This window comes from Phoxinus phoxinus, assembly GCF_949152265.1.
Source record: "Phoxinus phoxinus genome assembly, chromosome: 13".
Lineage (NCBI taxonomy): Eukaryota > Metazoa > Chordata > Actinopteri > Cypriniformes > Leuciscidae > Phoxinus > Phoxinus phoxinus.
This window is the reverse complement of record NC_136888.1, coordinates 2,137,968-2,160,040: the sequence shown is the minus strand read 5'-3', so window position 1 is coordinate 2,160,040 and position 22,073 is coordinate 2,137,968. Positions and strand designations below refer to the sequence as shown.

Below are 22,073 nucleotides of genomic sequence, written 5' to 3'. Positions count from 1 at the left end.
TTGTTTTATGTTTAATATATATTTTTATATGTCAGCTGAAGCACTTTAGATTATACTGTCAGCTTTTAAGCTTTGAATGTTTCACAAAAAGTAAATGTTTGGTAAACCTGCACAAATCTGATTATAACAATGCAAGAGGTGATGCTTGTGTGTAATTTTATTGTGATATTTGCATTTCCACAGAAAAGATTACATTGTCAATTATCAGTAAAGTTTGAAAGCAGTAGTTTATCTAAGCAGCCTTGAACTTCACATTGTAATACACATAGTATCCGTTGTTGTACATGTAAAGTTTCTGATCGGCAGGATTGTAGTCCAGGTACACATAAAAGTCCTGGAACTTCTCGAAGCGAATGCTAACGTGGCTTTCCTCGTTTTTATTGGTGTCATACGTGTAAAAGATCTCCTCTGTTTGGGTATCTACTGACCTGGTCGCGTACAGAACGCCACATATCATGAATGTGTTTGTGATTGACTGCTTGTATTCGCTGGTCTGCCAAACCTTCTCTACCTCAAATGTCTCCTCGTTGATCTTCCCTAAAACCAGGTTACCGTTCGATTCCTCCGTGGCGTACGTAACCCACAGGCCGGACTCATCGGCTGCGAAGTCCAGGTTCTGGTTGGCCGAGTAATGGTATGAGAATCTGGTGCTAGCCTGGGGAATCACCTTGTTCTGAGCTGTTAAACTAGTCATGTTGAACTTTGCCATACCGAAAGTGCTTCTGAACTGATAGTACAGGGTGTTTTCTCGCACAATGTAGTTGTTTCCAGTGCCTTGCCAATCATATTGATATCTGACGTAAAGCTCATGTGTCTTAAAGACCTGTCTCATGATCAGCTTGTAGTAGTCAGAGTACCGTGTGATTTTAGTGACCAGAGTGTCCGTATAGCCGTAGTACCAGTGCATGTTCTCAGAGCCAGGCAAGGGCTTGGAGTCTTTACCCCATCCTCCATACTTGAAACCTCCATTCAAGTCTGCGTTCAGCTGGCTGACGACGGGTTTTCCAATCCTGAGAAGGCCTCCATGCTTACAGGACCCTTGGAGATTTTAGACAAAAAAACTTTTATAATAACACATAACACTGAATTTGTTAACATTAATGCATTAACTACCATGTATAAATATTGTTGAATTTGTGTGGGGTTTTCGCGAATGGTTTAACTGAGCTTGAATTCCATGTTTTATTGTCAGCATAGTCTGAAGATTCGCATTTTCGTAAAAATGGATGAACCGTCTAGGAGGAGGTGGTAAAAATAGGGTTCTGTCCCAATTCACATACTTGTGCTCTATTATATGCCATTTTGTATTATAAGTTGAGCAATTAGTGTGTTCACACTGGAAAACAGTGCACTTTAATTTGACACCTCATGCATTCGACTATCCCAGTTTTAGTTGCGTAGCAGAGTGGAGGGGCTTCAGACTCCGATGATGAATGACAAAATTATCTTTATTTACTGTGGGTTGAGTACATAGTGCAGAGTATAAGTGTGTAGTGTGTCATTTTGGACACGATGGAAAATTACATAGTGGCATAGGGTGCAGTCGAATCTTGAGGCAAATCAAAGGAGAATTTTGTTACTAGCCCTTAAAGGATTAGTTCACTTCAGAATTAACATTTTCTGATTATTTACTTTGCCCCACATTATCCAAGATGTTCATGTCTGTCTTCAGTCGAAAAGAAATGAGGGTTTTGAGGGGTTTTTTTTCCACTCTTCTACATTTTTTAACCAGAAAACGTGTCCTTCCAATGTGATTACGCATCAGAGAGCGAAAACATTTTTAAAAAAAATGTTTATTACCAATGGTTTGTCTAGATAAGACAAGAACATTCCTTGGCTGGGATCGTGTCGAGACTTTGATGCTGCACTGAAACTCACATTTGGACCTTCAATCCGTTGGATCACAAATCACGACTACTTCAGAAAACCCAGCACAACAGGAACTACCAGGCCGTGACTTAAGTGTATGCTGAAATAAAGTCTTTCACCTCAGAAAAACTGACTTTCCTGTCCGCCGTTATACTGTGCTCGTAGCGCGCACTTCAATTGCACGTGCAAATGCGGCGCCGCACGCTGCGTATCGCTTCACTGTATGTAAAGTGCAAAAGAAACGAGCATGCAACGTCGTCACGTTGTAAATTAGTAAGTAACGAAAATGAAAGTAAAATACCAATAAATCACGTTACTGGTACATCGTCTGTTAGCTGAGAGGGATTAGCATGCAGGAATGATGTTCATTATATTCACCAGGAGCCGTTTCCATGTTTCATTAACAGTTCTTGTTAGTAATGTGTATTCATCATGGTAACTCGTTTCCACATTAACCCCAAAATGCCACTTTATTTTCACTTTGTGTTATTTTTTAAAATATTTTTAAATGACTGTGGTGGCTCATACCAACATTGTTTTAACAAAAACTAGTTTGGAACTGCTATTTAATAGCTTTAGCATAGGCCTAATGTTTATTTATTAGTAGTCTTTACTATTAGTCATATTCTTACAATTTATGCGTATGTTAAGTAAAGGGGGACAGTACTTGTGTGTGTTAGCAGTTTTTGTGTAAACATGTATTATAATATATATTTATTTTTTTTCAGTGTAAATTGTGATAATCGTAATTAATAATCGCAATTACAATTTCATGAGAATAATCGGCAATTATGATTTTTGTCATAATCTTAGTTTAGTTTATTACAAGGACAATGCATATTAACATGACAAGTCAAAATATGCCAGAGTTAGCCAAAAGGCTAGTTTTCATCTGCAGTCCTAGGCCAGATGTATAATAGGCAACCTAAAAATACAATGTCAATACAACAATTTAAGCAAAAACATAGATTATACAGAAATACAACAAACCCTACAAATTCTAAAATCAGCAGAGAGAAGAAGAGAAAAAAAGAAAGAGAGAAAAATCATTCAATGTTGACATATTTGCATACTAAAAAGCCAAATTTTAAAAGAAGAACGAAATCTATAATAACTATTTACTTCTCTAACTGACGTTGGGATGTCATTCCATTCTTTTGAGGCTTTAATGGAGAAAGCAGACTGACTAAAAGCAGTTTTCCTGAAATGAATCACACAGTCCCTTCTAAATGTACCTCTAGTGAGACGACTGTTTTCTGATCTTAAACTCAGAAACTCACTAAGAGGTGGTGGAGCCAGGCCATTGAGAATTTTATATGCTAAACAGCCATTTGAGAACTTAACAAAGTTTTCCCAACTCAACAAATTATATTTTGATAAAATCTTACAATGATGAAAATGACGTGGTTTCTTATCAAAAGTTTTTAGCGTTTGTTTATATATAGTCTGTATTGGGAGCAAGGCGGAGTGGTTGGCCTGAGACCAAGTAGTTAGACAATAATTCAAATGCGAAAATATCATAGAGTGCATAAACATTTTGGCCGCTTGGGTAGACATTGAATTCCTGATATATCGAAAATTAGATAAATTAAATTTTATTTTCTTAACAGTATTTGAAATATGAGAATTAAACTTAAGTTTGGAGTCAATGATAATGCCAAGATATTTAAATTCTGAGACAATTTGAATTTTTTCACCAGTAATAAAAATGTCCGGATCGACTGCAGAGTTGGTGGTTTTACTAAAAAACATACCAACTGTTTTGGAAAGATTTAACTGCAGGCTACAGTGGTTTAACCATTCACTAATTTTAACCATAGCATTCGTAAGTTTGGCAGCCACTTCTGCTTTTGTTGTTCCATGTATATATAAAACAGTGTCATCTGCATACATTTGAACTCTCACTTCTGGGCACGCACTTGGCAAGTCATTAATATACATGCAAAACAAAAGGGGGCCCAATATAGACCCTTGAGGCACTCCAGTGGACAACTGAAGAGGTTCAGAATAATAGCTGCCAATACGTACAGCTTGTGATCGTTGAAAAAGATAAGAGGCTACCCACTTTAGAGCATTATCTGAGAAATTAAAATGAGATAGTTTAGACAGTAGAATATTGTGATTAACAGTGTCAAAGGCTTTCCTAAGATCTAAAAAAATAGCTCCAACAACCTTGTTCCTATCAAGCAATGATTTAATATTTTCGATAAAAAAAACAGTTTGCTGTCTCAGTGGAGTGATTCGTCCTAAATCCAAATTGTAATGGATGAAGGGAAAAGACTGAATTATTCAAGTGATTCCTAATCTGTTGAGACACCCATTTTTCTAAAACCTTAGAAATGACTGGCAAAATGCTGATAGGTCTATAATTGGAAATAATGTGTCTGTCTCCTGATTTAAATAAAGGGGAAACAATAGATAATTTCCAAGCATTTGGGAATTCCCCCACAGAAATAGATTGATTAATAATTTTTGTGATGGGGATAAGCAAGGACGAACCTAATTCTTTCAACATTGTATTATCCATACCAAAGACATCTTTCGCTTTAGAAGTATTAAGTGAACTGATTAAGGATTCAATATTTCTTTCCGAAGCGCTGGAAAACACAAGGCTGTGCTCTGACGACAAGATAGGGCACTTACTAATATCTACGTGTGAGAAACCCTGTGCAATAGATGCAACAGAGTCTATAAAATAGTTGTTAAAAGCTGTAGCAACCACAGTTGGATCAGAAATACTTTTCCCATCCAACACAAGTTCAACAGGTTTTCTGTCTTTATGTTCCTGCCCCAGCAATTTGTTTAATTGATCCCAAATCAATTTTGAATTGCCCCCTGCATTGTTTATAATGGTTAGAAAAAAGTCAGCCCTTGCTTTTCTTAACTGAGATGTAACTTTATTCCTCAACATTGTAAAACGGTGTTTATCAGTACTTAATTTTGAATTGTTAGCCCTTTTTTTTGCAAGATCCCGTTCTTTCATCATATTAAAAATGTCAGCATTAATCCATGGGAGACTATTCTTATAATTTCTGTTTCTAAATTTTTGGGAAAACTCCTTAATAAAATACTGCAGTCTACTTGTAAGCACTGTACTTCCATCATGTACGTCTTTCCCAGCTAGCAAATCACTCCAGTTAAGCCTGTTTATTGTATCTATAAAATGATCCCGTACTTTGTTGGGTATTCTCAATACTTCCTTCTCCTTAACAGTTGAAACACAGAACCTTCTGCTAGTTAACTTTCTTGTCACCAGAACTAAATTATGATCCGATAATCCAGTGATCATATTAAAGGATTTAGTAATTCTTTCTGGTTTATTGCAAAAGATTAAGTCAATCTGTGTTTCAGTATTATGAGTTTTTCTTGTAGGACCCTTGACTACCTGTGTTAAATCAAATTTATCACATATTTGTTTAAGATTTTTCCTAGCTACTCTGTCTTCCCAATTAACATTAAAATCCCCCATTATTAAAACCTCTTTTTCAAAGTTGCATCTAAGAAGCATATTACGAAAATTTTCATAAAAATCAACTTTGGCAGAGGGAGGGCGATAAATTACAAACAAACTAAAAAACATTTGTGGCGATACTATAATTTTCAATCCAATACATTCCAAGTCCAAGTCACTATTTGACAAGTTAATTTCATCACATTGAATACTATTTTTAATATACACTAAAACACCACCACCTTTAGATCTCACTCTATCATTTCTATAAATTTGATATCCTGGTATGGTGATAGCTGCATTAGGTGAATTCTCATGAAGCCAGGTTTCGGACAGACATAAGAAATCCAAATTAGAGTCCAATAACAAATGGCGGATTTGTTCCATTTTAGACATGAGACTACGTACATTCAGATGACCGCCAAATAAGCCCTTTGGTTTTATACTGGGGTCCCATAAAATTTTAGAATTGTTCACAGTTCTGCAGACGTTCCACTTTCTATTTTTCACTACTGCTCGGTTTGTCGTCAACTTCCTGATCTGATTTGTAGTACTTCCGATCGTAGCTAAGCTACCCATATCAGCATTACCTTCAGTAGAATGACATTGTGACTGTAACAATTTTCGAATTGCCAAGTCACCGTCCGTATCATCACACCCACACGGCGATCTCCGTTGAGCAGCGGGGACGCCAGCAGGGCAAGCAACATCTCCCTTGCTCCCCTCCAGCACACCCCGCGAACCCCCGCAGAGCACGCCATTCCTGCGAAACAGACCACACTCCCCCTCCAACGCACCAACCGCCGTCACCACGCCAACCACCGGCAAATCCACAGCGTCCACCGAAGAAACAGAAACCGGTAGGTCAATCGGTTGCTCCAAAGCATAGCAATGTGTACATGATGAGCATACCTGTAGGTTTCCAGTGTAGCTCCTACCATAAATGGATGATACACGCGGCCCCGCCCGCGTTGGTGCGCTGACTGGACCAGGGCATTGATGAATGTCGCCAGATAATAATAGACAGATTGAGATAATGAAAGCGAGGCTTCGTTGTTGGTGAAGTACAGTTTTGTACATTCGTCCTCTTGTTTTACTGAAGAGATGTGGATGAATGAAGGTGATAGCTAAAGCATGTCTCCCAAAACCAAAATGCTTATTTACATGACTCGCCATCAAATGGCGTTGAGTTGCACAGGATAATTTTAAGTCCTCATAAGGAAAAAAACTATTATTAAAACTTTGTCCAGTAACAATGGAGCTGAGATTACTTAAAATCAGCACATAAACAAGGAGCGCCACAGCTATCCCCTGCACACCCGCCGCCATCTTTTTGATCGTGCAGCCCTTTGCATCATATACAACACTTCAAATAAGCCAAAGGTGTATAATTTTCTCAAAAAAGGAGTATTAGCCTACCTATTTGTGCATTAGAGTAGTCATCCTTATCATCCTGACATTTCTCCAGTTTCCGCTGAAGTTTGGCAAACTCGATGCGAATCACCTCTAAGTTGCTGCGGTCGTAGCTCTCCAGTTGGTCCACAATTAAACTCATATTGCGAATCTTACAAAAGAAACCGAATTAGAGCCGTGCACACACTATAATGCCATGTTTTGTATAAGTGAAGGAAGGTTCACCTCTATGAACAGACTCTCGAAGGCGGGTGAAGAGGAGTTTAGAGAAGTTTTCAGTTGCGTGACCAGAGCCTCAAACTCTCTGAGCTCAATGCGGAGGAGCTCAAACTCTAGTTTGATGAACTTGTCCGGTCCGCTCTCCAGATTCTCCACGCGAGCCGTCAGGTTGGAGAGCTGGCCGAGAAGAATGACTAGCTGAACTTTTAGACTGCTGACCTGAGCACATTAAAAAAAAGAGAAATAGATGATTAGCATAGCAAAATGCATTGATTTAATTGACTTTTAACAGCGAGATGGAGAATATCTTTAGTTGTTGAGGTCAACGGTTGTGTGTTCGATCACAAACTCTTCTCAAACTCGTCAGTTGGTAGAACTCATCAAATCAAACAGATATGGACAGGTTGTGTGACGCCCTCATCCTCAAAAAAACATCAACAAAACTACACTAAAGAAAATACGACAAGGATGAGCATGGTCATCGAAAACCAATAGAGGCATTTAGAAATTCAATTCTCAAATTATTATTATATAAAGTTTTTGGTTCAATTATTAAATTTGTACAGTTGTGGAAATTAGGGGGTGTAACAATTTATCGCAATACAAAACTGCAACAATATCTATTGTGTATAGTTCACCCAAAATAAATATTACTGTGTGAGGAAAAAGAAAAGTTTACAAAGTTTTAGTGTCGCAATGCAATGTGGGAATATTTTTGGGTTCTGATAATGTCAAATGTCTGATGTTACCAGTAAAAAGTGTCCGACATTATTCTAAATATATAGTCAGTGACGGAGATCAAGCATATTCATCTACAATAATTAAGTATTTTCAACTTCAGAATCATGAATATTGTTATTCTGGAGTCTCTATTGTCCTGTGCTTTGGGTTTCCAGCACCAAGTCCAAGCTGTTCATTCACACACAATGTAAAACCAAATTTTGCATTTTAATCAACAGTATATTTTTGTTGACCTTTTACCATATGTCTTGGAGTATTGCAATGATATCGTATCGTGACACGAGGGTATCGTTACACCCCTAGTGGTAATGTTGGCTCCAGGGTTATTATACCGTAGTTAACTAAAACTAAAAACATTTTTAAAAAATCGAACCAGAAAGAAACATATTTTTTACCTGAAATAAAATAAACATTAACTGGAATCAAATTTAAGGAAACTTTTCTCATTTTCATTTAGTTTATAACAATGTACTGAAATAAAATGAATAAAAACTATATAGACATTTAAAAAAAAAATAGTATTAATTAAATCAAACTTTAAATTAATACAAATTATAAAAGCATCAATGATGCTAAAATAACATGGTTGGGTTGAATATAAAATCCGCTTATCTAGACTATATAAACATAAATCTACCTTGCTGATGTGGAGTTTGATTTCCACAGAGAGCTGGTTTGAGGACGTCTGCATGTGCTCCACACGGTCCGCTGGGAATGAAGTATCCGGCAGGAACACGCTGCAAACACACTGTCCAAACTCCCCGACGGAGCCGTCGACTCTGCCGGAGCCCCAATCCTCTAGAGACTGGAAAAACATTATGGGCTTATTCATCTTAACATTTAAGATGCGTTTGAAAATCGAATCTTTGGAAAAGGTTCAGCAAGGAATCAAAACTGAGATGGTGTTGTCAAAGTGACTCTTAGTTAGTCTCTTACCAGCCATGTGTGAGCAGGAGCCGCGAGCAGGAGCACAAGCAGCAGGAGATCCATCATGTGTCCAAATATGTTTCTCTTTCTCCGCTACGGTCTTATTATATGCAGCATGTTATCAGAACTAATCTACAGCACATGTCTTATTCTCATGACAGTTGTGTTTGACATCCAATTGATGTACGATGACGTTCCTCATTGAGACGTGCGTACAGTTCATGTTTGCTCAATACCTGTTTTATTGATTATCATAAGACAGAGTCATAATCGACCTGAGAGGAAACATTGTTTGCCAAACCTGGTGAAGGTTCATGGATTACTGTAATAACATGCCATCACAATGACTGAGTGCTGGTGTGATCTAGACCTCTGTCTGTCCGCCTTTCTGTGCGTCCATCTATTAATCCGTACATGCTAAAAAAAATGCAATAAACTCTATGGAGTGTCTAATAAAAAGCAGCATAACTGGTAACACACAATATTTTTTAAATAAAAATAATTATTTTGAGGGTGGCCTTGGAGTTAAATTTAAGTGTGCTTTTGCCTAATATTTTTTTATTTAATTTAATTCAATTTAATTTAATAAAAAAAATATTCCAGGGAATGTGCCTTTCTAAATTATAAGGTGACTCTGACTTTTCACTACCAAAATATCAAAATATGCAATATTTTGTAGTAAAAGTATACAAATTGCCTTAAGTATACAACTTCTATTAATTTTAAAGTAGTTCATACTAAAAACATTTTTTTTACAGTAAAGGTACATGTATTGTCTCTTAAAAAATAGGGAACACTGGGGCTAAAGGCACAACTTAAACAATTTGCTTTTCACTATTCACATAGTGTATGATCGCAGAAAAAAATTCTTGTTTTTTTTTGTGTGAAAATAAATCATAAAAGTGGTTTATTTTGTTTATACATGTATGAGGTCACGAGGGGGTCTTTTACCCCTCAGGCACACGGGGTAAAACCAGCACAGGGCAAAAGAGACACAGTATTGATACAAGTACTTCAGCTAAAATAATGTTGTTTTTGTGTTCAATAAATATACTGTCATTTAAAATGTTCATTTAAATTATTTTAAAAAGTAAAGATTCTGAAAGCATTGAATGACATCCCATAATTTAATATGTACAGTAGTAACATTAAATCATATTTTATATATATATATATATTAGGGGTGGAACAGTACACACGGTTCGGTTCATACCTCGGTTCAGACATCACGGTTCGGTATGAGTTCGGTACAATGGAGGGAAAAGCAAAACAAAATTGCAGAAGGCAATTCATTTTTTTTTTTTTTTTATTGTGCATGTCTCAGGGCAAAGAGCCATTTTTGGTTAATGCATTTTTCCAAAAGAGCCATGAAAAATAATATTAAATTATTATAACCTATAAGACATGCTTTTTTTCAATAAAATTTCAACAGTAGTAATTATTAGGTCCATAGACAACTAAAAACAAACAAATATTCAGCAAACAATAAATAAGTTGCAATATGGAATTAATTGTGCATGACTTTCACTGTGAGGTTGAGTTGCCAACTGATGAGCATAAATCCTCTTTGTGTGCGTGTGTGTGAGAGAGAGAGAGAGAGAGAGATTGAATGCACACAGTACTTACACAGTACAACTACTGTGTTTACGTGAATACTCGACTTGGCATTTTGATATATTACTGTGTTTATTTGGCCGTTTAGGCGCGCAGCCGAAGACAAAGGCTATGCGTGTCCGTGTTGCACTCGGAGCGCGCGCACAGCGTCCTGTCGGTAGAGTTCAGTTCTCTTTCGCGACTTATCGCGCCTTTAATATTTATTTTCAATATAAAGTACATCCTGCTTTTTTCTTTCTCATTCATTCATGTTTTGTTATTAATGACTTTAAACAAAATCGTCAACTGAAATCTGCACGGATTATCAAAAATACGACACATTTATAGGATATAATGGTCTCTGCGGCAAAAGTGAAAGTAGCCTACCAGCGGGTGAAATGTTTCGAAATGTCTCTTTGCACAGCAAAGCACCAGTTTCAAGTCAAGTCAAGTCACCGTTATTTATATAGCGCTTTTTACAATACAGATTGTATCAAAGCAGCTTCACAGTGATAACATGAATTTTTTTTTACAAAATTGCATCATTGTCCACCTTAAGGCAGATCTATAATATTGTTGAATATTAAATGTCCCCAACTAAGCAAGCCAGAAGGCAATAAAAGTTTCAATAAAGGATATATTAAAGTTTATAAAGCCTTCTTTTACATTTTCGCTGCTGTTGTAAAAATCCCCATCAGTCTACCTTAAATTGCAGCTGCTTGAATCCCAGTGCAGGAGCTGTAACGTTAGTTGATTGACTCGTGACACTCGCAAACAGCACTGAACACGCACTTTTGCCGGTACAACTTCAATATTATTATTTTTTAGTTTTATATATTTTTATACCATGTATTCTCCCTGTAAATTCATGCACCGAACCGTTTGGTTCAATACGAATACATGAACTGTTCCACCCCTAATATATACATGTTCTTTTTTATGTTTATTTTTTTATGATGATTTCATTATAAAATATGGTGATAAAGGTGGACACCCAACTTAATATATGATATTTCCCATCTGAATCTAAGCATGTCATGATGTCAACAAATAAGAAAGTCAGCCAGCTGTTTATTATCATGTTAATTATTGCGCCTTTCGCCCCAACAGCATTGGCACATTTTACCCCAAATACCATACTTTTACATATTCTTCCATTATCGAAAAAAAAAATTCGGTTATGTATGTAATCCTCGTTCGATGAAGGAGAGAACAGAGACGTCACGTTGACGTCACCGATGTATTGGGATCTCACTAAGCCTAACTCGTTTTGGAAAAAGGATGCTGAGGAATCCGGAGGAAACCCATAGGACAGTATCATGTGGAGATTACACATGGACTGGCCATTAGGGCAGTACTACTTATGGAAGGTCTCTGAGGTAGGTCCGGCATAGTTAGGGGGAAGACGATACCCAGTCAGAGACGAAGGGAAAGACACAGGCTTGCCGTACTGTGGAAGAATAAACATGTGGGATCACCATAGGGAACACAACATATGGGCACCTAGCTTAGCACAGGGGTCAACCACTGGACGTACTTGCGAGTGTTAGGCCCGGCGTCAGGCGCTTCGCCACGTCTGACTGCCGAGGGTGGTGGAGGAACTCAACAGGGTTCGCAAACTGGGGAACTGTACAGGAGCAGAATAGCGCACGCATCCGGTCCAATGGAGGGGAATGGCGCAGCAAGCCATAAGGTGCCCCGTCTATGGAGAAAGTGGGTCCAAACTCAGAGGAATGGGCCAGGGAGGGGATGTCACAAGGAGCATGAGTACTGGGAACCAGGTCTGGTTGGGCCAATACGGGCAACTCCTCGTCCTCCCTGACTTTGCACAGGGTTTGTGCAAGTAGGCTCACTGGGAGAAACGCATACTTGCGTAGGTTCCGGGACCAGCTGTATGCCAGTGCATCCGTGCCAAGGGTCCCCTCGGTCAGAGAGTAAAACAACTGGCAGAGGGACGGTTTCGGAGAGGCAAACAGGTCTTCTGGACGCCTCCAGATCAGTTGGACCGCCTGGGGATGGAGTCTCCACTCTCCCGGAAGCGCAGGCTGTCATGAGAGCTCGTCGGCTAGACGACTGAGCAGTCCCATACGTGATATGGCATACGTGAAGACAACAGCATGGCTGGACACTTGCTCTAGGGGAACTCCTGCCTGTAGAAACAAAGGGGCTGAAGGGGCTCACTAGACTTGCAGGGTACACTCCACCTGGGGAATCCCCATGAACCCTGACTGCCCCACCATTAAGGGTAGCATGAGAGCAAACATTTTAAGCAGGTTTTGGCAGCTTTTGCGTTCCATTTTTTTGGCAGCAATATGCTTCCATACTGCCAAAGTTCTTCAGGCACATCTGGGAAAGTGGCACGAGGCGGTGCACGGCGATTTACCCCCGGTGCAACAGCCCTGGAAAGCATGGATGTCAACTCAGAGTCTGATTCAGCATGAACACACCATTATAGTGGGAAGCTCAGCATCACCTTCATCTTCAGAACATAACAGCCCTCTCTCCCAATCCAGCGATTGACATCTGATCCTCTGCTGGAGCCCCGAATTAAATGCTAGGTCCCCCATGAGAAGGACCAGCAACCCCACCTGGAAGCTTCACAGCTTGCGATGCGGTAGAGGAGTGAGGGGCCCATGGAGATGTACTTGGCGGGAAATCCCTCACTGTAATCCTCAGGTCACCCTGGTTATTCGCGTTATAAGACTATTATAAGTAATCCTCTTCTGAAGCCCTGGGGGCGTATTACAGAAAATGTCTATCGTAAGTTAAGATCTGACAAGTTAATTTTGGGTTTTTCACAAATTCTTATTACAGAAGCAAATCGTAAGTTGATTTAGAATGCTTATCCTATCTTACAAAATCTCATCTTGTATGTAGTTAGGAAATCTTAAACCCCTCGATCGAGTTGGCTAATCAACTCTCAGGTCTGTTACCAAGCAACCTACGATGCACAAACAGCTGCTGTGTGAAGTAAAACGGAAAAACTCTAGAGATTAAAATGAAGAAACAAAATAAGTGGTTGTAACGAAGGTATGTTGTTGTGTGAAGGAACAATCCTTTTATTTCATCTGAGTTTTGTCATCAAAGTGCAGCACATCATTTGGGTGTTCACAAAGTCTTTCCACCATCAAACATCGCTGTTCTTCATCTTGTAACATTAATAAATGTGACGCCATTCTCAGACAGGGCTATTGTTATGAAATTTTTATAGTTGGATTTCAAATACTTTTGAAGGTTGGACACCAGTGGGGTTGTCCTAAAGTTAAGACCGTTTTTAGGATTTTTTGTAGAGTTAAGATGCGTCTGTGATACCCTTTTCTTATCCGTAGTTAAGATATGATTATGCACTTAAGAAATGTCTTTCTGTAATAGCTTTTGTCCTAAATGAGGTCCAAACTGAAATTGCCATGGTTACCAAGCAGATAAGATAGGATTCTAAAGTTAGGATCTTTCTGTAATGCGCCCCCAGAAGAGGATCTAGATAGGGGTATAGGCGGGGCATGAAACTGCCTCACTCATGTACGTGTGAATCCACTTCAGCCAAGCGTCAGCCTTGCAAGACCTTCTGTTGGCCATAGTCTGAAGTAATTTTTAAGTGTAGCCTATTTTTCAAGAAAGAAATACTACAGAAATTGAATGGTCCTCAAAAAAAATTTTTTTTTAAATGCATAGTTTTCACTGTATTAATTAAATATGCTTCAAAAGCTATTCAGAAGGCTTTCATACGCTTTGAGTATGTGCTCACGGAGGGATGCCTGTCAGGATGCGAGTGCTGAATTCAGATCTTTTGCGTGGTTTACTGCAATTTTAATAACTTATCAAGCATGGTTTGCCTTTTATTTTCTCATTCTCCCAAGTTTCTTTATCGTTTAAACGCGTATATCATTTAGGCTACTTTAAGCAGTCATGGCACAACGCATTGACACGGTTGTAAGATTTCAGAAAGTAACGAGTGAAAATAAAATATTAATCTTCACTGCGGTTACTATCCGGACCTTTGAAACGTGAATTTAAGACATTTTAATGCTTATTTTTACATAAAAAGTCTTAATGTCTTACATTTGTTAAAGGATATGTGGACACCCTGTTCTTTGCCCCTGCACATTACAATAACCTTATAAGATGGGTGTGAATGAGTGCATGTGTGCATTTGTATATGTTTTTGACTGTACAATGTCCTGATCAGCGTTAAAACCAAACTTTCCACACAGTTACACATTTACCACATGGCAGGTAAAATTGTTGTGCCGAAGCAAATTTAGCCTCATAACATGCATCATACAGGGTACAATATAACATCTTTTGTTTAAATGTAATATTAGGGTTGCATTTATAGTGGCGTAGTTATCATTCGGGAATGGTCCAACTGTTAATCAGTATATTGCATGGCTGAGCATTTATAAGTATCAAAAGACTTCTATTCAAGAATTCTGTTTAGAATTCCACTCCTGAAGGTGCTTTGATCACAAAAACGTATATTTACAATGGTAGATTAATCGTGACTCTACATAGTTTGAAGAAGTTTGAGAAATTATAAGGAATTCAAAGACAAAAATGAATTAAGCACAGTTATTGATTATAATAAGAAGAAATCTCACTTAAATCATAATGCTCATAAGTGTTTATTACACAAAGTAAAATACAGCACATTCATTGCTGTTCTGTTTTTGACAGCTCATTAAAATATTCTTATATTCTTCTCAGCTCAGTCGCCAATCAAGAGTTTATCTCTTGAGCCCTCGTGGTTGAACCAAACATGATAGCTGACGTAATAACCATTGTTGTACATGTAAAGTTTCTGATCAGTGGGGTTGTAGTCCAGGTAAACATAGGAGTCCTGGAACTTCTCAAAGGGAACACTAACATAGCTTTCCTTTTCTGTGCGAGTGTCAAAGGTGTAAAAGATCTCTTCAGTTTTAGAGTCTACAGACCGGGTGGCATACAGAACCCCACACACCATAAAAGTGTTTCCTACAGATGGTTTGAAAATACTGGTTTGCCAAACCTTCTCTACCTCAAATGTCTCCTCGTTGATCTTCCCTAAAACCAGTTTACCCTTCGATTCCTCTGTGGCGTACGTAACCCACAGGCCGGACTCATCGGCTGCGAAGTCCAGGTTCTGGTTGGCTGAGTAATGGTATGAGAATCTGGTGCTAGCCTGGGGAATCACCTTGTTCTGAGCTGTTAAACTAGTCATGTTGAACTTTGCCATACCAAAAGTGCTTCTGAACTGATAGTACAGGGTGTTTTCTCGCACAATGTAGTTGTTTCCAGTGCCTTGCCAATCATATTGATATCTGACGTAAAGCTCATGTGTCTTAAAGACCTGTCTCATGATCAGCTTGTAGTAGTCAGAGTACCGTGTGATTTTAGTGACCAGAGTGTCCGTATAGCCGTAGTACCAGTACATGTTCTCAGAGCCAGGCAAGGGCTTGGAGTCTTTACCCCATCCTCCATACTTGAAACCTCCATTCAAGTCTGCGTTTAGCTGGCTGATGATGGGTTTGCTGATTCTTCTAATTCCACTGTGATTGCAGATTCCTGTTAAAACAAGTAAATTAGTTCATAAATTATTCAAGATGGGTACACATTCAGTATTTTGATACAGAAAGACTTACCAATGTTGGGGTTAAAGATTTCATTATGGCGTATCTCACACGCCTCTAGTTTCTGCTGAAGAATTAAATATTCTCGACGTGTCACAAGAACCAGGTTCTTGTCGTAGGTGATCTCCAATTGAGTCAGCACAGAAACCATAACACTGATCTGTTTTCATCAAAAAGAAAATTTGATCAAGTTAATCAAGCTAAAGGCAGGAAATCACCCAGAATAGTCCACCACAGAGTTCACATGCATGAAATTATGCAATATGTCTCCAATTCACCTCAAGTCTTTGGTTTAGAGAACATGCAAACTCAACCTGTTTTGTTGATCCTGAAACAACATTCCTGTCTTAAAATTTTATCTTGACCATATCCCTATTCTAAACCTAACCCTAACCATAACTTATCCCTAAAATCAGAGGGAAATGATAGGTGGTGAATGATGTAGAAGCACCTAGCCCTGTTTGTAAGCCTAAACTGTAAAATCTTTCCTCAAATATTGTTTGTTTGTAATGTTGTTCCAGGATCAAACAAGATGTTGATCTTGGAACAGGGATTTTTGAAAAGAATCAAACTCAAGCTTGTTTGAAACCATACCATTTTGTTTAACGTGCAGTTTATGCTGACTGATCGGAGGTTCAGAAAGTGTCACCTGTTCGCGGATGGTTATTAGCACAGCAGAGGTGGTTTGTATAGACGCCTGCAGTTCCACAATTAGAGCCTCCACTTGCATGATCTTGATTTTCACCTCCTCCAAGTGGAGCTCGCTGTAGGAGTCGGGGTTATTCTCCATCAGCTTGATCAGCACTGTCAGGTTTGTTATCTTTGCTATGTAGATGCTTAGTTTAACCTCGTAAGTCTCCACCTGCACAAGAACCGTTAAAGAACCGTTAAAGCATCTGCATGTTACTTCAGTTTAGTCTTGTGCGTTATTGAGATTGTACCAAACCTTGCTAATCTCTATCTCCAGTTTGTGGTTGATCTCAACTGCTGTGCTCTCCAGCAAGATGAGCTCTCCGATTGGAAATGTGCTGTTGGGCAGGAAAGCCTCACATATGCATTCTCCACTGGGATCTCCACTGCCCTCAGTCCAGAGACTCTGTGCCAACAGAAGAGAGGTGAAGGCCATCAGCCTTTCTCCTATTCTACATCAGTTTGCATGCATGTATTTGTTAATTAAAGAGATTTGCATTGCATTCAAGGAATTCATCTTATTAGTTCATGCCTTCACTGGGAATCAAACCCATGACATTGGTGTTGCTGGTGCCAGCTCTGACCCACCTCAAGTTATAGCATCAAAGTATGAATAAATACAGTCTGTTCGTCATATAAAGCGATCAAGTCTGTTTAGAACATTAGGACTAAACCACTCGATTCATGTGTACTTTTTGAAGCAACAAATGGTAGTTGCTTAGACTGTCAATGGAGGGACAAAAATCTCTCAATTTCATTTCAAATATACTCATTTGTGTTCAGAAAATCTTACGGGTTTGGAGCGACGAGGGTAATTGATGACAATTATGGGTGAACTAACCCTTTAAGGTTTTACAAGATTCAGTACCAAAACTACATTGCATTTGCAGTGATGTGAGATATTCCAATTTAAAATCTATGATTTCTCTGGTGTCTCCTACACTGGAATCATTTTATATTGTTAAACCAGTCAAATCTCATCTCAAGACCTACTTTTTCCTTTAGCTGCTGAGTCAAAGCAATGACAATGGGATCAATAAGTCTCATGTATCCTCTGCTTACTGCTAAATTTATCTGTAAAGAGTTTGTTGCTTTTAAACGTCAAGAAATAAACTGAACTCACCCCCTCGACAACAGCAGACCCGAAGAGGACGAAATAAAGGAGTGTGACGATCATCGTGCATCAGTTGTGTTGCAGGAACAGAGCTCGCTGGCTTTTAAAGCCCATCTTATCTTATATGCCATAAACAGCATCTGGATTTTTCACAGCATTATTGTCTGACAAAGGACGATGTTCAAATTAGTTTTTTACACAACACTGCCAAGGCAATTTTTTTTTATGGATTTAAGGCAGTGTGTATAAACTTGAAACTGAGAGGAAAAAACAGGTGTGTATTCACATGAAATATGTCATCAGCAGTTCAGGACAAGACTCGGCTGTGTTGTGTAATTTAGATACACTAGCACTTAAAAAGGAATGATGTAAAGAAACTCTTGAGGATGTTTGTTATCATCAGGTCCCCTAAATTATTATTGAGAATTATATATAGGAAAAAAAACAGTTTTCTCTTTATTTATAAAAAAATGTGTTTACCAACAATCTATAAGAAAAATTAACTATGGTCCCAAATAAGCAAGACACTATTGAGTAACTTAATTTGGGCTAAATCTGCAACCCTGTAAATATTTTTGAGCAATAAATCATAACCGGCTATTTCTTTTCAATTTATTCTGATATATCAGCTATAATTTGGAATAGACAAATAAATTGTATGTGTATCCTGGTGCTTTGTATACATTAAAATGGCATTTAGAAAATTACTGAAGCAGTATTTAGGAGGAGTATTGGTGGTAGAAAACATGACCATGCTATATGTAATATATATAACTTTATATAAGTTTAGGCCTATATAAAGCTATATATAACTTTACTGGAGCTCTGCAAATCATACTTTTTCATTTACTTAATTTGGGGAATCGACCTGGAATCACATACACTAAAATCGTCTCTTTCTGTCAATTTAAATTTTATTGATGTCAAATATTTTACATTCATATTCCCAAATAATTAGCATACAAATAAAACAGTGCAAAACAACAAACACAACTGAGGGGAAAAAACTATACGGTATAATTGACAAACTAAGATAAAAGTCCCCAGCATTGACACCACGGACCCTTTGGGATCTACAATATAGCTGCGCCTGAAATCATGTATTGTCGAAGCATGTGCTGCATTTGATGTGGAACGAACTTCTCCAGGGAAGCACAGCAAGATGGTTCCCGGTTCGAGTCCCGGCTGAACCTGGAGACCATTCTGTGCGGAGTTTGACCTGCATCCTAGATAGCAACAGAGTCTGGGCCCAATCCGGCTTACATTTGGCACTCCTGACTTGATTCTGGCGTTGTTTTTATTTATTTTATCTTGTGTCAAAAGGCATTAGGCTGAGTTCTGAGTAGTTTTCGTTGTTTTTTTTATCAGCATCAATACAACTTTATACTTTGCATTTGCTTCGTTTCTGTAGTTTAAAGGTGCTCTAAGTGATGTCAGGCCAAAATATACAATTTTTGTCACATACAGCAAACATCTCACTATCCGCTAGCTACCTGTCCCCTGAACACACTGTAAAAAAACGCGGTCTCTGTAGACACCACAGGCTCCACAAACGGCAACAAAAACAAACTGGGCTAACCCGTCCACGAAACATAACAAACAATGTTCCAGCCAATAACTGGCAAGAAGTATTTGAGGGTGGGTCTTGGGGGTTAGTGCGCGTGCACATGAAGGGGGTGTGTGAGTGAAGGAGAGAAGCATCAAGAGGGAAGTTTGAATAATGGCGACACACGACCAAAGAGACGACGTTCCGTTGATCAACTTACAAAGAAGAGGGAAAAGGATAAATAATGCGCGAAGTACCGAATTTACATCGGTAAAGCATTCGAAAGATGGCGAGAACTCCGCCGACAGAAGGGCTTCAAGTCCAACATTCAGGTTGCTCTGTTTTTGCTTGACAGGTGGGTAACGTTCTTTTTTTCTTCTTCTAAATTGACGCTTATGTTCGCCAAACCCACACAAGGATATAATTAGCTAGAACTATGCAGTCAGCGTTAACTTTGGTGAATACAACATATGTTAGTAGCAGCTAGAGATCAATCTGTATTGTACATGATCAATCAAATTAATAGTATGGCGACAATTTATGTGAATGGTTGTTTTTATCCACTGTTTGTTATGAATTTGAATGTTCATTTATTGGAGACGAGATGAGGAGGAGGGAGGGTCTAGCTAGCCTCCGTTTTGTTTGACAATAGTTCGAACGTCAACAAGAAGTGACATCACCCACGATCGCTTAGAGCACCTTTAAAAAGAACAAACATTTCCAAATATATACATTTACTGACTGTTGTTGGTGAGTTCTGGGGTAAAGGGGGTGGCAGTTTGGGCTTTTTTTCTGGCTGGCATTTGAGGATCCTGGCCCTGTTTTGGGCCAGTTATGGCTGATTTCTGGGGACATGGAAGACGTTGTGGGTGAGTTTTGGTGTGCTTCAGGCATTGATCTGGTTAACTTTTTGCAAGTAGCTTCTGGGTCAATCTTGGGCCATATTTCCATGTGGTCCAAACTCACAGCCAAAAATCAACCAGATTGGTCCCAAAATCAATTTGCTATCTGGGATGTATTTAGACTGTAGGGTAAACCAGAGTCCCCAGAGGAAACCCTCCAAATATGACACCCAGTACTGCGTTAGACTAAACTGGGAAGGGTCACAGCACTTCCATATTGTTGTCCTATTGTTAGTTTAACTCAGGGGTCGGCAACCCAAAATGTTGAAAGAGCCATATTGGACCAAAAAAAAAAAAAAAATCTGTCTGTCTGGAGCCGCAAAAAATTAAAAGCCTTATATAAGCCTTATAATGAAGGCAATGCTGTAAGTGTCTATATTAGCTTTATTAGCAAAATGATAAGTAGGCTACAAATACAATGAGCAAGGCAACCGTTATTTCGAATCTGTCACTTTATTGTTTCCATGGTTACGCGTCATTGTTTGTCACGTGACACAGTGCAACCACAACACAGCGCTGAATGAATGATGATCTGCTTTTATGTAATTTTTCCTTTTTATTAAAAATATTCACACATTTATTAGCTCACTGATTCTTGAGAGTCGGGACAAAACATGTCCCACACAGAAAAGTCTAATTTATAGCAAAAATTAAGAAATTCATCATGATTGGCATACTTACAAAGTTAAATCTAAAGGATTTGTATATACCTATCTGATTTTTAGAATAAACTTTTTATCTTTTTGGGGAAAATTTGAAGGTTTTCTACAGGTCCATGTAGAAGGTCCATGTTATTGCACTTGTCCTCAGCAAGAGGTCACAACATTAACCATCCCAAAAAACTTTAAAAAAGCTCTACAATTGTGAAAAGATATATATCAAATACAAAATAAGGGGTATACATATAAAAAACAATGCATGAAGTGAACATCAAACAATATTTTCCATAGAAATCTGCCTATTAAAGTTGTGTCCTCAGTTTCTGTCAACTCCGTCAGATATTTTCATAAAGCTCTTTAAATCAGGAAATAGCATGGTCAGCTATATCCCTGAGGACCCCTTTTCATCTCCCTGCCTGTGGTGAATGCAGCAATACCACACATGCTCTAGTACGTTTTACATTTTTTTATATTTTAGACAAACAATGTCAATATTCCTATGGTCACAGCTGCACCATGTCAATACCGTCTTTCTGTTAAGATACTTTTTTTTAAACCAGAGTGGATTGAATTTAAGCATTTTAGTGAGGTTATTGGGACAGCTAGCAACTGAGGAAAAACTACCTAGCTGCAGTGTTCAATACATGTTTTGGTGGAAAATACATGCCCTTACGTCAACTCCGTCAGACGTCAACTCCATCAGGTTCTATGTCTGACGGAGTTGACCTGTACGATGACGGAGTTGACAAATCCACCAATAACCTCTTAATGTGCGAATATAATATTATTTGTGAATATAGTGAAGGGTTAAACTGTTATTTCAGGGTTTTATTTACACATAAATGCACATACATAGCATGCATTACATTATTTAACCATACGCATCTGACTTGTAGAGAATGGGCAGGCAGTGGTCTGCTTATTATTGTGTAACGTGTAACTTTGCCAGCACTTTAATATATATATATTTATATATATAGAGAGACAGATAGACAAATGAGAAGCCAGTGTAGGGCTGGGCGATATGGCCAAAAAAAATTATCACGGCAGAGGGTAGCCCCTGGTTTCCCTTATTTTTTATTATTTTTTTTTTATAGTTGGAAACGGTTTAATTTCAAATAGTTGGAAACGGTGTATGTGCAATATGTTTATTATAGTTTGCTTTACAGTAAGTTCAGTACTCTAATAACAAGGAGTAGTTTTAGTAGTAGTGTTTAAAGAGCACATCTGTTCACTAATCAGCAATGCACACATTTTGTGTCAACACCGTCAGTTTTTCGTCAACACCGTCAGTTTTTCGTCAACACCGTCAGATCTTCGACGTTTGGATGTATGTTTTTGTT

General features: G+C 38.4%; 2 protein-coding genes across 2 annotated transcripts; both read right to left on the bottom strand.

Moving 5' to 3' along the window:
• Positions 1 to 232: 232 nt before the first annotated feature.
• Positions 233 to 8,792, bottom strand: olfm4.2 (olfactomedin 4, tandem duplicate 2; the record flags this gene model as incomplete). Its single annotated transcript, XM_079633084.1, has 5 exons — positions 8,630 to 8,792; positions 8,331 to 8,498; positions 6,959 to 7,171; positions 6,740 to 6,884; positions 233 to 1,038 (listed from the first exon to the last, which is right to left on the bottom strand). Exons 1-5 carry the CDS (start codon positions 8,684 to 8,686, stop codon positions 233 to 235), a joined length of 1,389 nt encoding a protein of 462 aa, XP_079489210.1. The 5' UTR covers positions 8,687 to 8,792.
• A 6,020-nt stretch (positions 8,793 to 14,812) lies between these two features.
• On the bottom strand, positions 14,813 to 16,992 carry olfm4.1 (olfactomedin 4, tandem duplicate 1). The gene is made up of 4 exons (XM_079633121.1): positions 16,766 to 16,992; positions 16,469 to 16,681; positions 15,832 to 15,979; positions 14,813 to 15,754 (listed from the first exon to the last, which is right to left on the bottom strand). The coding sequence occupies exons 1-4, from the start codon at positions 16,943 to 16,945 to the stop codon at positions 14,919 to 14,921; spliced, it is 1,377 nt and encodes a 458-aa protein (XP_079489247.1). The 5' UTR covers positions 16,946 to 16,992; the 3' UTR covers positions 14,813 to 14,918.
• Positions 16,993 to 22,073: the final 5,081 nt, after the last annotated feature.